Source organism: Coenobita brevimanus, chromosome 6 (genome assembly GCF_032717465.1).
Source record: "Coenobita brevimanus isolate Jiangsu-jjx chromosome 6, ASM3271746v2, whole genome shotgun sequence".
NCBI classification, from domain to species: domain Eukaryota; kingdom Metazoa; phylum Arthropoda; class Malacostraca; order Decapoda; family Coenobitidae; genus Coenobita; species Coenobita brevimanus.
In genome coordinates this window covers 54,474,019-54,492,067 of record NC_136959.1, presented here as the reverse complement: position 1 = coordinate 54,492,067, position 18,049 = coordinate 54,474,019, and the positions used below count along the sequence as shown (strand labels likewise).

Below are 18,049 nucleotides of genomic sequence, written 5' to 3'. Positions count from 1 at the left end.
AATCCCATCGATGTACATAAACGCGAATCAATTGCAAGGTCCCTAATTTGCACAATTTTCAATTTTCGCGAGTGATTTTTGGTACGTATACACGGGACACCTTCCTCTACAAGATGCCAGGCAGGGACAATGCCTTACCCAGCATGACCTCGTCCCCCCCCTGCATGCCATTGTCTCAGCAATTCACCTGTTATCAGTGACCTGGCCAGTAAAGCCATGTCATGCAACGGTACGAAATTCAGGGCCAGAGTGATTCCCCAATCAATGACAATGTGGAGGACAAAGTTTACATAGCATTAGAGGAAGAAACAGTCAGAAATGATGATCAGGTAATGTGGCAAAAAAAGGTCAGGTGTGGTGATGAGTTAGTGAGTGAAACAATGCTTATAATGCCTATATTACTGTTTGAAAACCAATATACTCTCGTACTACATATAAATTTGTACCAAGTAAATAAATAAATACCGTTTATGAGTGGTGTGAAGTAGTTACCCTCCCATAGAACTTGTTTTCTTTGGTGCCAGCCTGTTAGAAAACCCAGTCAGGTAAGGAGGTACTGTTACCTGGATCAAGTATTTTAAACCTCAGGTGAGTGATTTCTCTATGAATTTTTGATGTTTCTCACCAAAAGTGGAGGTTTGAGCAAAAAAAAAAAAAAAATTCCAATAATGGTTGGGATTGGGGGGAGTCAGTGGTGGAAAAGTGGTCGGGACAGGGCGGGTTAAGGGTACGGTAATTTTGTGTGAAAATTGGCATTCTGTGATGGCATCTGTCTGACTTTGACACACAAGATGACATCTGTCTGTCTTTGTTGCCTTTGGAGATTGTAAACAAGACCTCTTTGCAAATGCTGTCCACCATGTATAAAAGAAATTTAAAACACTTACACTTAAAAATGCACTTAGAGAATTTTCAAAGAATCACACGATGGGCTTTGGTAAAGAAAAAAAAATGTAAATTGAGGTCTTGAAGATTACCTAGGAGAACCTGAAAATTTACTGTTCTCTTAATCTTTGGTCAATTGTAATTTTTTTTTTTTTTCAAATAATGGAACAGAGGAGGGAAAAACAAATGAACAAAAAAAAAAAAATCCATACACCAGATTACCGGCATCCTTCATGCATAAAAAATCTGTAACAGCAAGAATTTGAACAGCTTAGGTTGAAGTTTGGGGGGAAACAACTCTGGGGAAGTGAGTTCCAGAGAGATGCGGTTCGAGGACTAAAAGAATTCTGATAGGCAGGAGTTCTGCAATATGGCTGTGTGACATTCCAGTCATGAGCGCCACCAGATGCCCATGTAGCACGACGGAAGGCATGGAGAGGTGCCACAATGGACACAACTTTGTTTGAGGTGGTACCTCGGATTGCCACCACCGGCAGGGTAGGGCTGGCGGCACAGGGTCCTCCCAGTCGCCATCAAGCGACTGTGCTGGCAGCGACTGTTGTTCTTCCGGGAATGCTCGTCAGCGAAGAAGTGAAAGTGCGGCCTTATTCTTCATGAACATCCGTGGCCTTACCACAAATTTAAACTCAGTTAATTTTTTCCTTCAGTCCATGTTCCCTTTGGCCCTTTTCCTCATGGAACCACAAATCTCACCGTCTACCGATATATCTCCATTTTGTTTTCCCGGTTACCATCTCCTTACAAACTTCTGTAACAAGGGCGGCACCTGTTGTTATATCAGATCCCATTATGCAGTTGACACAATTTTAAACTTCACTTCATCCAGTTTTGATTACTCATTATATAAACTAAATTGTCAAAATATTACCAAATATATTTGTGTAGTTTATCGCTCCCCCAATGCTTCTTCGGAACCCAGTGTATTTGATTCCTTATCCACACAGTTGAGTAACCTTAACCTTGCCCTTAGCACCGAAATTACCATTTTGGGTGATTTTAACATACATAATGTTGAATGGTTATTGCATTCTGCCAGGACTGACGACGCTGGTCTAGAGTGCGAGCTGTTTGCAGAATCTTTTAATCTCACCCAGCTGGTAAAGCAACCAACCAGAATACCTGATAATCCTGACCATAATGCCCATCTCTTGGATTTATTCTTGACAAATTATCCAGATCAGTATAGGATAGAGGTACTGTCACCACTTGGATCCTCTGACCACAGTCTCATCAAAGCCTCATTAGTTAACCCCCCCACACCTCCTCGTTCTGAACCTGTCAGGGTGACCCGATGGCACTTTGATAGGGCAAACTTGGATGGATTTAGAAATTATCTTGCTGACATTCCATGCCAGTCTTTCTTCTCTAGTGATCCCAGTTCTACCCAGTCCCACATTTGCGACTTAATACTAACTGGTATGGATTTATTCATACCAAGTAAAAAGTTCACTAAAAGATCGAACTCTCCAAAATAGTTTGATGGCAACTGTGCCAGAGCAACAGCCCAAAAGTCATTAGCATATAACTCTTACATAAAATAAAAAAAATCTGAATCACTCTCTCAATTGAAAATTGCTAGAAATTATGCAAAGGCTGTATTAAGAATATATGGAGTGGAGGGGAAATTGTTGAGTGCTGTGAAGAGTATGTACGAGGGAGCTAGGGCTACGGTGCGAGTGGATGGTGAGCTGAGTGAGTTCTTTGATCTCAATGTGGGACTGAAACAGGGGTGTGTAATGTCTCCATGGCTGTTTAATATATATATGGATGGGGTTGTAAAGGAGGTACAAGGTAGGGCAGTGGATGTGGGGGTGGCCCTAATGAATGAGGGTGAGATTTGGAAGCTTCCGGTGTTGCTGTTTGCTGATGATACAGTATTGTTGAGTGAAGATGAATGGGAGTTGCAAGGTTTGGTGAATGAATTTGGGACAGTGTGTAGGAGGAGGAAGCTGAAAGTTAATGTAAACAAAAGTAAAGTTATGGTGTTTGAGAGGAATGAAGTCACAGAGTGTGCAGTGAGGTTGGATGGTGAGGATATGGAGAATGTGAGTGCATTCAAGTACTTGGGTAGTGTGATGAGTAAGGATGGAACTTTGGGGGATGAAGTACATGAAAGGGTACAGCAGGGAAGAAAGGTTGTTGGTACACTGAAAGCAGTGATGAGAAATAGGGAGGTGAGTATGGAAGTTAAGAAGTCACTGCATGATGGTATTGTGATCCCTACCCTGACGTATGGAAGCGAGGCGTGGACATTGCAAGAGGGGAACAAGTCAAGAGTGAGAGCAGTGGAAATGAGTTACTTGAGAGGAGCATGTGGAGTGACGTGGAGGGACAGGTTGACGAATGAAGAAGTGAAGGAACGTTGTGGGGTAGATGTGGATGTGGTTGAAAAGATTAGGAGAAATACACTGAGGTGGTTTGGACATGTGGAGAGAATGGAGAATGAAAGACTGACTAAGAGGGTGTATGTAGGTGAGGTGGAGGGAGGGAGAGGGAGGGGTAGACCGAGGATGAGGTGGAGGGATGGAGTTGAGAGGTATATGAGGGAGGGGGGGGTGAGCTGGGGGGAGGGGAGTCAAATGGTGGGTGACAGAGTGACTTGGAGGCGTTTTGTCTGCGGCCACCCTTTGCGGGATTAGGGCGTCGGGCTATAGATAGATAGATAGACTGTATTAAATCTAGCTAAATCAAACTTTCTTCGAAACCAAGCATCAGAACTACTTATCAATCCTAATGACAATAGAATATTCTGGTCAACTCCTAATTCTTTCAATACTGTAATAACTTTAACAAGTCATTTTCCATTCCCCCACTAAAATCTTCAGATGGCAACATTACAAATGACCCGTGTGGGAAAGCGAATATTTTTGCCGGTACATTTGCCAGAAACTCTGTCATAGACGATACCAGCCAGAATGTCCCAGTACTAGAACTTGACTCTCCCGAAATTGCCCCACTTAAAATACAGACAAGATACATAAAATCCATCCTAGACAATTTACCTACCAACAAATCTCCAGGCTCAGATGGAATTCTGCCAATTGTTTTGAAAAAGTGTTCCCCTGAACTTGCCTCTGTTCTAGCTAAATTATTCAGATTATGCATACGTACATCTTTATTCCCAAATTCATGGAAAGAAGCCAATATCCACCCAATTCCGAGGAAAGGAAGTTCATCTGACCCCTCTGATTACAGACCAATAGCTGTCACATCTTCTCTTGGTAAGGTATTTGAAACTTTAATTTATAAACACATTGATAAACATCTTGAATCCAACAACTTAATTAGTGTTAGACAATATTGGTTTTCATCACGAAAGATTCACCATTAACATACTCAATCTTCTAACTCATACCATCCATCAATCAATTGATCTACATGGAGAAACTCATGCAGTAGCTCTTGATATTTCTAAAGCTTTCGACAGAGTATGGCACTGTTCCCTGCTGTCCAAACTCCCTTGCTATGGACTAACGTCTTTTGTTCCTTTGATTTCTTCATATCTTAGTGACAGGAAAATAAGAGTAAAAGTAGATGATGTATATTCCAATTTCCACTCAGTTAACACTGGCGTGCCACAGGGATCAGTTCTGGCACCAACCCTGTTCCTGGTTCATATTAATGATCTCTTATCTGTCACCCACAATCCCATCCACTCATACGCAGATGACTCAACACTACATAGTTCATTCACACTCACACCCATTTACAAAGTCTAATATCTCTACCTCTCAACTCAGTACAGCCATCTCCATAAATCAAGACCTATCTACGATCAGTGAATGGGGACAAAACAACCTTGTCTCTTTTGATGCTAGTAAAACTAAATATATACAATTAACTAATAGACACATATTGCCAGATTCGTACATTACCTTCAGTGCTACTCATATTCCCATCTCCAAAAGCATTGAAATTCTTGGCGTCTCCCTTAACATTGCCCTTAGCTGGACCTCTCAGATCACTCCTAAAACTGCTTCAAAGAAACTTGGATTATTGTACAGAGTCCGTAACTTCTTCGCTGATGAGCAGTTAGCTATAATTTATAAGTCATGTGCGCTCTCAGCTTGAATATTGCTTACCCTTGTGGAATGGATGTGGAGAGGTTGCATTAAAACAACTAGACAAAATTCAAAACAAAGCAGTTAGAATTATTAACAACCCTGCCATTACAAATAAACGACCTCCCCTGCAAGTATGAAGGAATGTTGCCTCCCTTGCATTATTTTACAGATATTTTTTTGGCAAATGTTCAGATGAAGTTGCATCCATGGTGCCACCTCTCCATGCCTTCCCTCGTGCTACATGGGCATCTGGTAGCGCTCATGACTGGCATGTCACTCAGCCATATTGCAGAACTTCTGCCTATCAGAATTCTTTCATTCCCCGAACTGCATCTCTCTGGAACTCGCTTCTCCAGAGTTGTTTCCCTCCAAATTTCAACCCACAGCTGTTCAAGAGTAACTGTTACAGATATTTTATGAATGGAGGACACCAGTAATCTGGTGTATGGATTTTTTTTTTTTATTCATTCGTTTTTCCTTCCTCCGTTCTGTCATTTAAAAAAAAAAAAGTATCTAAAATAATGCAAGGAAGGCAACATTCCTTCTTACTTGTAGGGGAGGTAGTTTATTTGCAATAGCAGGGTTATTCATATTTCCAGCAGCTTTGTTCTGAATGTTATCAGCCAAAATATTACAGTACAGAACTTACTTCATATTTCCATTGTTTTTCATTCTGATCATAGTAATGGATTTTTTTTTTCTTTATTTTTTTTTTTTTTTAAATAACGTTTCACCTCCCAACAGCCTTGACCTATACAGAAAGTACTGGACTTGAAGATTGAGGGAGAGGTAATTGCTAAGATTCATCATCATCAAATCCAGTGTTGCCCCATGGGGAGCATAGAAACCATCCCATAAATTTGCAAGAAATTGTATTGTGTGTTTTTACAGTGTATGGCAGAATTAGGGGGTGGTGTTGTTTAAGACTTTTCAGTTGCATGTTCCACGTTTGGTACATGGTCAATAAGGAGAGACGATCATCGAACTTGTAACTTCATCCTTTAACACATCTGTGTTAAAATGAGATAACGTAACCTAACATAGTTGAATCAAATCCAACCGAACCTTATGTAATAGTGGATAGATCTGTCAGTTGGAGAATTCCTGCCCCAAATACAGTACTGTACTGTGAAGATGTCTCAGTTCTGTCAGTCAATGTCAAAAACGTTTTTGAAATGTTTGCAAATTTATGAACTAAATTTAAATACTGAGGGAACGTGTGGGTTAAAAACAGTGTTACTGTTAAATCTAACCAGAAATCACTAAAAATTTTAGTAGAAAATACCAAAGAGCCACCCACGCTCAGGGTAATCAACCTGACCTAACCTTACCTAGTTTAATCTTCACCAACAGAACCTGATTTAACCTGAATTAAGAACTAAACATTTGTATCGTGATCACAAAAAACAACACCGTCCCTGATGAAGCAGTGAAAATTATTTTTCTGTCAAAGCTTCCCTTGTACAGTGAATCTTCAAGTTTCTCTGTCTGTCTGTAACTGTATTGTTTATGTTGTATCATTTATAAAGGCACCAACATGCTTGCATGTGTCAGCCTTGGCCACCTAATGGTGGCTCTCCACACTGCTTGATCTCTGGCAGCCTCCCTGTTCAGTCCCTTATCCCTGAGGTCAAACTCTATGACACTGTCTCAGTTTTTTTTCAGTCTGCCTCTTGCAACCCTACCCCTGACATTCACACTTCTCACTTTCCCCACCCAATTGTCATCCTCCATCCTCTCCACATGCCTAAACCATCTCAATCATCCCCTCCTCATCACAGCACCAATACACTCCAGTCCCATCCTTCCTTTCAAGTCCTCAGTTGTAAATCTGACTCCTTTATCTTGGAAGAACTGGCCTTGAACAGATAACCCTGTTGCCTCATCCTCTGCCATCAGGCAACCCTTTTTCCATCTCACACCACCATCACTCCTATACTTTTTCACCCTGTCTCTCCATCTCATCCTCAGCTTCTCTTTTCCCCTCTCTCACTCCTCACTCACAGTTTCCTGGTCATTCTCTATTTGTTCAACAGGCTAATGCCAAGGCATCATAGAGTACCCCTCCTAACACTTACCTGCACATCCATATCAACACCGCAGTGTAATTTCCTCATTTGTGTGTGTGTGTATGTATCTCTCTCACTACATGGTTCCACATTCTCCCCTCAGGCAGATTGTTTTTACTATTCTGACTCTTGACTTGTGTCCATCCAATGAAGTCCAAGCATCATTTTCATATGATTATGTGGAGGTCACAGTAGTGTCTTGTAACAGCTCCTATACTTTCATGCTGACCCCCTAATTCCTTGTCATCATCTTTGGTCTATTTGCAACCCTCAGTATATGTTGTACTCATTCCCATACATCATCCTTTAAGCCTCCATCCTTGCTTATATTGCCTACCATAGATACCAGTACAGTACTTTAATTGAAAATTATTCACCCAAGTTTATGTAAGTTTTTCTTTAATTATCCTTTATAGGATGAGTACGGATATCATGAAACATGCACATATACATGAATGTTTGGGTCATGTGTAATATCTCACTCTTGCAGCTTTTTTATATTACTCAAATTAAGCTTGTAACTCAGTGCATTTAAATTTTACTTTTCTTCACCAGATTGTCACAATGGCTGATGGAGGATTTGATCCATGTGAGTGCATCTGGAGTCATGAGATGGCTATGAGGCGGCTTCTGTCTCTGGTGAGACTTTCCTCAGTTTAATTTTTAAAAATGTTATTCACAGTAACAAGGTTTTTTGTAGGAAAAAAAGAAAGAAAGAAAACTTCTAGAAGGGTCATGAATGCCCCTGTTGAAAAGCAGCCTTAACTTTCTGCCAGTGCCACACAACCTTTGTGGTGGCGAGGGTTCTGATATCTTATGTATGTACAGTACAGCAGGATTACAGAGGCTGATGACTCCCACTGAGTTTAACCCACTTCATATGTTCCTTGGCTGTGTACCAATACTATTTTCATGCCCTACTATAGTTAGGCCTGGCAAAGGAGTGCAGTGGGGTGGAAGTGGGTTTACAACCCTTTGTATGGGAAACTTCATTGCTTTTACAAGTACTGTGTATCGTAAGAGGAAAAATAGATATATGACCACGCAGAATTCTGTTTTTCACTCAGTCATGAAGAATACCGGTACTTCACAACAAGGGAGGCAAGGAGTATGAACCATTCCACTAAATGCTGTAAAAGGTTGAGAATCCTCTTATGGGATTCTTTAGGAAATGCCTGAACTTTGAACTTCTGTCTGGCACAGATGGGTTCTACCTTCTAGACAGTATCCCAGCCACAAATGAATGCTGATGTGCCCTATCTTCTTGATGTGAGTTAGAGCTGTGTTATATTTTTATTTTCATTTTTATTATTTTAATGCAAGAAAGAAGAAAACAAAGGCCAGGGGGCCACAAACCTTTCATCATCATCATCATCATCATCATCATCATCATCATCATCATCATCATCCAGACCTCCTTTCCCACCCAAGGGCAGGGTGAGGAGTAGCAATGTCCAGACAACCCAAATTTCCCCAGTCCAATGGGCCTCGCATCCAGTCACTCATCATTCAAGTCCCCGGAATCGTGGCTCTATTAGTTACGCCAAAAACATTCACCACGCTCTGTAGCTTCACACAAACTTATCAGATAGAGTCAGTCCGGATGCTGTCACGTTAAATAGGGGTGCCAAATCCCTGAATATTCATCCAGTCAGCTTGATCTCTTGTCAGTTCCCTAGCCTCACTGACATCCAAACCTTTTTTCCTCACACACTCATCCACCATGTCTCTCCACTTTCTGCTTGCCCTACCTCGCCTCCTCCCACCTTCAAAGTCGCTCAGATATATCTTTTTCACCACTCTCTTGTTGTCCATTCTCTCAACATGACCATACCATCTCAGTACACTCTTCAGTTCCGGTGTCCACAGACTTCCTCACTCCACATCTTTCACAGATCACATTATTTTGTATCCTATCTACTCTCTGTATTCCACGTACGTTCCTCAGCAGTCCCATCTCCACTTCTGTTACTCTTGGCTTTTCATTATCATGCCACACCATAGTCTCACATCCATATGTTAAAGTTGGCACTAACACTCCTTCATGTAAGCCTTATGCAGCTGCAGCACCCAAGCCTCTATTTCTTATCAAGGCTTTCATTGCACCAGCTACTATTCCTTCCCTGTGTCACTCTACTTTTCACTTCTTTTGCACATTTTCCTCTCTTGTCTATCACTGTACCCAGGTATTTGAACTCGTACCAAAGTCCAGTCTCTCTCCATTCAGTGTAACATCGCACTGGGAGTCACCTTCTTTCTCAGTAACCATCACGGTACTCTTTTCTACATTTACTCTCAAGGCACAGTGCTCACAGACATCAGCAAAACCCTGCACTAGTCTACCAAGTTCTTGTCTAGTATTTCCAAGTAGTACTGCATCATCAGCATACAACAAATTTGAGGTATTCCATCCATCACCATTCATTTCCAATGCCATCTTCCTCCCCATTACTCGTGTTTTAACTTCTCTCATCACCCCATCCATATATATATTGAACAACCATGGGGACATCACACAACCTTGTCGCACGCCCACACCGATTGTGAACTATTCACTTAGATGCTGTTAACCTTTACACATGCTTCACTACCATCATAAAAACTCCTGACGGCACCTAGCAGCTTACCATCTGCACTGTACATGTGCAAAACTTTCCACAGTCTTTCTCTATTTCCAGATCCATGAATGCCATGAACACCTTATGGTCCTTCTCACAAGCCTTCTTTGCTATCTGTCTCACTGCAAATATTTGATCCACACATCCTCTGCCACTGCTAAAGCCACCCTGTTCATCACTCACTAGGACTTCTGATATTTCTCTTACATTCTCTGTAATAATTCTTCCATATAACCTTCTTACCATACTCAGTAAACTTATGCCACGATAATTCTTGCACTCACTTCGCGCACTTTTATTTTTGTACGGGGTAAAATCACAGCCTTTCCATTACTTCCAAGAAAAAAAAAAAACAATACAATAGAGAGCCAAATTCAAAATCCATTCATATCTAGATGCCTGGACACACTGCATTTGAAAGACTGGATATCATAGGAAGTAGGAAATACGGACAAAGGGAGACAGTTCTGTAGTTGACTTGTTGCACGAATGAAGGACTGTGAGTAACGGTTAATTGTTGCATTAGAGAGTTGGACAGAAAAGGGATGAGAGTTTGTTGCTAGATGGATGCTATGCTTCCATTGTAGTGTTTGATGGGTGCAAGGAGATAGTTAAGAGGAACAGTGACCATTGAAGTAGTGACAGAGAAGAGATAAAAGGTGCAACAGTGCAGTGAAGAGACAGAGGTTGAACGGAGCCAGTAAGAGGAGGAGAGTTAATGAGATGGAAAGCTTGTACTCCACCTTGTTGAGAAGAGCTGTATGTGGGGAGCCTCCCCACATATGAGAGTTGTACTCTACACAGTCAACAACTGTGCAGGGGTAAAGAAGGTACAGAGTCAGCTTAGCACACTTAATCTCCTGGAAACAGATTTTACAAGAGATGTAATATGATCTTTCCAAGATAAATCCCAAGAGAATGAAACCCCAAGTATGTTTAAAGGTGATGCAGGATTGAACTGTTTATTATTAAAACATCAGTGGGTACTCCTGTGGAAGATTTTGACGGGTTGATAGGTGTAAGAACTGAGTTTTTGATGCATTAAAAACAGTAGGATAGAAGTTGTGGAAGCAATGAAGAAAGTTAAATCAGGGAAAGCCCCAAGAATTGATGGAGTGTGTGGTGAAATGCTGAAGCATGGGGGAGAGATAGTAGTAGAATGGATGTGGAAGATGTGCAGATTGGCCTGGGAGGAAGGTAGAGTCCCGGAGGATTGGAAGTCAGGTATAATTATTCCCTTGTACAAAGGAAAAGGGGAAAAAGAAGTGTGTGGTAATCATAGGGGCATTTGTCTTCTTAGTATGATAGGAAAAGTGTATGGTAGGATACTTATTGACAGAGTTAGAGAAAGAACAGAGGAATTAGTTGGAGAAGAACAGGGAGGCTTTAGGAAGGGAAGAGGTTGTGTAGAGCAGATATTCATTCTCAGATCTTTAGTGGAAAAGTTTCTAGAGAAGGGAAAGAAGTTGTATGCGGCTTTCATGGATTTGGAGAAAGCATATGACAGGGTGGATAGACTAGGATTGTGGAAAGTGTTAAGAATATATGGAGTAGATGGGAAGTTGTTGAATGCTGTGAAGAGTATGTACGATGGTGCGAAGGCTGCAGTGCGTGTGGATGGTGAACTAAGTGAATTTTTCTCTTTGAAAGTTGGGTTGAAACAGGGATGTGTCATGTCTCCATGGTTGTTCAGTCTGTACATGGATGGGGTAATAAAAGAGGTACAGTAGAAGTCCGATTTTTCGGCATCTATGGGACCAGGCAAGTGCCGAAATATCAAAATTGCCGAATTATCGAAAACCCTACCCACTCAGTACCTTATATGTTTCGGTGAACACTATCATCATTACTCATATCATTACAAATGTGTTTGGAGAGAGTACTGTATACTGTTTGATACTGTACAATACAGTACACCCTCATTATCGACGTTTTTTTTATTGACGGATTTGATTATCGACGGTTTTATTTTCTCCTGGGAATTAAATTATTATTATTAAAAAAATAAAAAAATAAAGAATTGTATTGGCACCTCCTAGCAAGTTTGCGCGCCATCCCGCCAGGTGTCTCTGGCTGCTCGCGGCATGTTCCCGCCGACCCAACAAACAACAGCATCAGTACACGTTTGTCTGTTGTTCTCATATCGTGTTCGGCCACATCTGTCGTGCTTTCGCGCGCCCTTGTAACACAAGCGCCCTTGTAACACTCCAACTGGAAATAAGGCAGCTAAGAGAGCAAGGAAAGTACTTACCTTGGAAGTAAAGAACGAAATATTACAAAAACTTAGAAGTGGAATGAGCTATGCAGCGGTTGGTCGCGAGTATGGCATGAATGAATCCAGTGTTCGTGGCATAAAACGGAGAGAAAAAGACATTAAAGATGCTCTGGCTTCGTACACACCAGGATCGGCTAAAGTAACGATGCGTGTGAGATATGATGCCTTGGTGAAGGTGGAAAAGGCACTGAATATTTGGATTGAGGACTTAAACCGTCGACACGTGCCGCTAGACTCCCAGTTCATCAGAAACAAAGCAAAACAACTCTATGCTCGGTTTGCTGGTGAAAACAGTGGTGTTGGTGAAGATAATAGTGATGAAAGTGAGGCAGGTGAAAATAGTGATGATGGTGATGAAAGTAATGGCGATGGTGATAGGCCTAGTAATATTGATGCTTCTAGGCAAAAGAAATTTGCAGCCAGCAAGGGCTGGTTCGAGAATTTTAAGAAAAGGTATGGCCTACATAACATTAGGATGACTGGTGAAGCAGCTTCAGCAGATCAGATAGAAGGAGAATCGTACCCATGTGACTTTGCTGAACTTATAAGGGAGAAAGGGTACAGGCCTGAATAAGTGTTTAATGCAGACGAAACAGGCCTGTGGTGGAAGAAAATGCCTAAAAGAACGTACATTTCGAAGGAGGAGAAAAGTGCGCCAGGCTTTAAAGCAGCAAAAGATCGTGTGTCTGTGCTGTTGCATGGTAATGCAGGAGGACATATGATAAAACCCATGCTCCTGTATCATTTGTTATAATGTTAAAGATGAGTTGGATTTTTTGTCAATAAAGGATATTTCTTGCAAAAGTTAAGCAGAGATTAAATATGAAATATACGAGCATAAGGAGAGTTGAATTTTCCTAAAAGAAGATCCTAGTGAAAGCTAGGCTAAGATTCATCTTTGATAGCATAAACTGCCATACAGTCGTGAAAATTTAGGTCAGGGAGAAATGGAATATCAAGAATGAAAGGAAGCTCTTGAGAATGAAAGTAAATAGGAGAGCGTGGTCTCTCTGGTATGAGCTAGCAGCACCGGCGTGTGTTGTGAAGATCGGTGCAAATAGCTGATCTAACGTAACACTTGCCTCACACTCTCAGTTATTAGAATGAATGAATGACCACCACTGCTGCTTTCGTTTTTTTTTTTTTACACACTCGGTTATGTAAACGTATGGATGGCTACAACTGCTGGTTTCGCCTTTTATTTTTAGATGGAGTGAGGTGTAAGTGGAGAGAGAAGTGATGATACAGCAGCCATTACAAGTTGAGGTCCAGTGTACCACCACTATGCATCAACATCAGAGATTATGCTATTTTTTCCATGATTCTTTACTTAATATAAGTAGTTTTATTATGATATTCAGTTTTTCAGTTGCCTAACTAATTTATTTCTAAGAAACACTAAAACTAAACTGCATATTACATACGAGTGATTGAAGGGATACTAAAATATATAAACAAAGGGTACCTGACCAGACGAAAATCGGTATCGACGGTTTTAGGCATCGACGGATATCTTAGGTACCTAACCCCGGTCAATAATGAGGGTGTACTGTACTGTAATGAATACAGTACTGTACATGAATATGAAAAATTAAGAAATTAGTGAACATACTGTATATAAATGTAATGGTACAGTAGGCCTACAAGTTCACATGCACTTACCTAAACTTATAGTAGGTTCCTTATTTACATATGTACAATAGAAGGGGTTGATTGGAGTCTGCTACTGCTGGAAGAAGTCCACATCTTATGTGTACACTTCTTGCTAACACCAGTTAACTTTCCACACGTGGAGGCCATTTTCAAAGCACGCAGAAGATGTTTATACTGTTCACAACACACGGCTGGTCCACTCAGGTGTTACAAAGCTCCTGTCTGATGTTACGGTGCTTACAGCACACTCGAATAGTAATTTCAGAGGTATTTCGGTATGAAGTTCACAAAGCACACAGAAGAATCAAGAGAAGTCGGCAGCAGCACGGCAACAACTCAGAAGAATGGCGGAAGAATGGCGAAACAGATTCTCTTTCCCATGCTAGACTCACTACATGTTTGTCCTCTCTTTATGCTATAGGAGAAAGAGCTAGCCTCTGAGCTTCATGGCAGTGGTAGACTCGTTCCATCACTTTCACTATCTCACTCACTAAGGCGGGTAAAGGCGGGTAGCTAGCTGGCGAGCCTCATGGAGAATTTCAAGACTGACGAAAAAAATCGGAGAATCTGCCGAACGATTGGAGATTTTCGTAAATGGGACTATTTCTCAAAACTGCCGAAATGTCAGATTTGCCGGGGAATTGGATGCCGAAATATTGGACTTTTACTGTACAAGGTAGGGTAGTGGATGTTGGAGTGGCCCTGGTGAGAGAGGATAGTGTTTGGAAACTCCCTGTACTGTTGTTTGCAGATGATACTGTGTTGTTGAGTGAAGACGAAGGGGAGCTGCAAGGCTTGGTGGATGAGTTTGAGAGAGTGTGTAAGAAATGGAATCTAAAGGTGAATGTAGGGAAGAGTAAAGTGATGGTCTTTGAGAGAGGTGAAGTCAGTGAATGTACAGCGAGGTTGGATGGTGAGGAATTGGAAAATGTGAGTACGTTTAAGTACTTGGGTAGTGTGATGAGTAAGGATGGAGGTTTGGAGGGTGAAGTGCTTGAAAGGGTACAGCAGGGAAGAAAGGTTGCTGGTTCTTTGAAAGCAGTGATAAGAAACAGGGAAGTGAGCATGGAAGTGAGAAAGTTACTACATGACAGTATTGAGATACCAACTCTAACGTACGGAAGTGAAGCTTGGACGTTGTTGGAAGGACACAAGTCAAGAGTGAGAGCAGTGGAAATGAGTTATTTAAGAGGAGCCTGTGGAGTCACATGGAGACAGGCTGACGAATGAGGATATAAAGGAGCGTTGTGGTGTTGATGTGGATGTGATAGGAAGCGTTATGAGGAACACACTGAGGTGGTTTGGCCATGTGGAGAGGATGGACGGTGAAAGACTGACGAAGAGAGTGTATGTGAGTGAGGTGGAGGGGGAAAGAGGGAGGGGGAGGCCGAGGATGAGATGGAGGGATGGGGTGGAGAGGTATATGAGAGAGGGGGGTGTGAGTTGGGAGCAGGGCAGTGAAATGGCGGGGGACAGAGCGACTTGGAGGCGATTTGTTTGTGGCCATCCCAAACGGGATTGAGGCGTCTGGCAATAGATAGATAGAAAAACAACAAGATAACTTTTACCCCAGTCAGAGATACGAGCCACTTCAGACATTAGATGTCTCATAGCCTCATCCCTTGTTTGTCGAAGTAACTGGTGAGATGGACGCTGCAGGAAGCGAATGGAAAGGTAAAGGGTGGAATCATCAGCGTATGAGTGGATAGGGTTAGATGTACGACTTAGAAGGCCATTGATGAATAAAAGGAAGAGAGTTGGTGATAGGACAGACCACTATTGATAGGTCTAGGAGGAGAACGGTGGCCATCTACAACATCAGCAATAGAACAACCAGAAAGGAAGGTAGAGATGAAGACACGGGTTGAAGAATAGAAAGTAAGAGGACAGTTTGGGAATTTGTCTCACTGTGTCTCTGTGTTCACTTGCTTTTTGCACTGTTTTGAGCTCCTGCCCTCTAGTTTCCATTCAGCTAAATTACCTGTAGTCAGGATATTTATTAGGTAGTCATTTCAATGACCTCTTTAATATTGGAAACTACATATATATTATGTTTAGCTTCTGGAAGAAATTGTTGGGTTTCCTCAGCATCCACTAATTTGAGTTTTGGGGTACTTGAGGCTCATTAACAGCATTTTTAATAACTTAGTTAAGTCCTACCCCTGTAACCACTCCCAGTCTTAACTAATTCTGTCTGTCTATAGCCAGACACCAGAATTTCGTAATGGGTGGCTGTCTGTCTTTGAGTTCGTTATTTAACAGGGAGGGGCACTAACCCTCTACCATCACACTTGTTGACACATAGGGAACACATGTGGGTTGCTTATGTGGTTACTACCCAGCTTTGTAAAGGTTTCCTGGCTTACAGGAAACCATTAGGCTTGTCACTCAGTGGAAAGCCATCTGAAAAGGAAAGAAAAAGAATAAGTGACAGGAAAGATGGAAGAAACAGGAAGAGAAGAGAGCAGACATAGAAAAAGAATGATAAAGATGAAGTAAGATATAGAAAGCTCAGCGTCAAGTGGGTGGATGATGGTTGCCACCACTTACCACTCTTATTTGTTGGCCAGTAAATACAGAAGTGATTCAGCTGTAGGACAGAGTGGTGCATAGCGGAGTCGATCCCTAAACAATGATCGGCAATGAATGGGGTTGTTTTATACAAAAACTACTACTAGTTTCAATATTAATGGTATTGGAGCTCTTTCCATTTTCTTACTGGAAAGTTTCATGTCAACACATACTAACTCATGAATTTTAACACGTGGATTTTAGTTCTACACATTATGATAATTCATCCTGTTTTATACAATTTGTATACATTTTATGACCTCCGCCAAGGAGGTTATGTTTTGCCAGTGTTGGTTTATTTATCTGTTGGCAGGATTACTCAAAAAGTTATGAATGGATTTTGCTTAAATTTTTTTGGAGGGGTAGGGTATCACCCAAGAAACAATCCATTAGATTTTGGTGGTGTTCTGGACCATCATCCAGATCCTTCCCCCCCCCCCCAAGGATTCTTGACCATTCCGGGATAGTGGCAGCTTCAACATTTATGCTTCTAACTCAAAAAACAATGCCTACAGTGCTTGCACAAAAATTACAAGATAACATCTCCGCCTTGGCGGAGGTTTTCAATCTCGGATTGTCCTTGTTAGGAATACAACTGTCTGTGACATTAGACACAGTAGCATTTTGTTTTATGGTATGCATAAGGGACCATTGACCAGCAAAGCAACCAGCTCTTGGATTTAAAAATGGCTTAGAAGCATCATTTTGCAGCTAAGTCCTCTGCATCTAAGTTATGACAATTATAGCTAAGAGTTACACATTTACCGCTCACACACGGGACCTCTTAATGAGGGAAAAGTTTTCACAGCATTTATTTACATGCTGTATGCTTTTTATTACTGTGTTTTACTTGTGGAGGTAATTTTATTTTTCTTTGTTAGCATATCTGTTTGGTGAATACAAGTAAGTTTCCAGCTGTTGTGCACTGGTTTTGTTGCACTGCAGTATGGTTTCTTCATGCCAGCCCCTTTTTTTTTTATGCTTTATTTTTTTTGTACCTATTCCCTTGTATTATAAGATTTCTTTTTTTTACTGGTTTTGTCATGCAATGGGATGTACGTGCACCCTTACCATGTATTCATTTGGCCATTTTGCTAGATAGCTTGCCATCATTGTCAGCCACCATTTTCAGATGCATTTCCAATATAGTGTTGCTTTTACTGTTATTTTAGACAAGTATAGGCAGCTGTGCTTTGTGCAGAGTTCTTACCCTTGGTGAGTTTTAGCCAGTTAGGTACATACAGTGCCCTTGCAGCTCCCTCCACATTATCAATACAGTATCTGCCTTCTGGTTTCTTATTGGATGTTTTTTTATGTTTACAATATAACAAGCAATACCTTGTGGTGCATATGTGTTTTTTTATACTTTTTTATTGAATAGCTGCTTCGCTACAGGCTGGCACAACTAGACATGAGGAGACTGGTTGAATTTGTTTGTTCATGCATTAGTGTATAAAGGCTCCAGTATGCATGCAAGTGTCTACCTTGGTCACCTAGTGTCAGCTGTCGATGCTGTTTGATCTTAAGCAGCATGTCTCTTCAGTCTCTTGTCCCTGATGTCACACTCTGTGACCTCATCTCAAGTCTTTTTCAGCATACCCCTTGCAATTCTGCTTCCAGTGTTTACAGCTCTCACTCTCTGCACCTGGTTGCCATCCTTCATCCTCTCCACTTGCCCAAACCATCTCAATTTACCTCTTTTCATTACAACACTAATACATTCAGTCCCATCCTTCCTCTCATCTCATCATTTGCAATCCTACCCCCCATCCCCAGTCCTGTCATCCAAAGATGCACTACACATCCATCTAATCATTCTCATCTCTGTATGTTCAGGTCATTGAATATCCTCTTCCATCACTGCCCACATTTCACTATTGTACGGTGTAGCAT

At 41.4% G+C, this 18,049-nt stretch overlaps 1 protein-coding gene across 2 annotated transcripts in view; it reads left to right on the top strand.

The window, feature by feature from the left end:
- The window catches only part of LOC145401991 (small integral membrane protein 14), a 60,091-nt gene that overhangs the window by 7,805 nt on the left and 34,237 nt on the right, over positions 1-18,049 (top strand). For both annotated transcript variants that reach the window (XM_080274094.1, XM_080274098.1), the window contains exon 2: positions 7,595-7,678. In XM_080274094.1, the coding sequence (XP_080130220.1) occupies positions 7,604-7,678 (75 nt within the window). In that variant the 5' untranslated portion in view covers positions 7,595-7,603. The remainder of the gene's footprint in view (positions 1-7,594; positions 7,679-18,049) is intronic.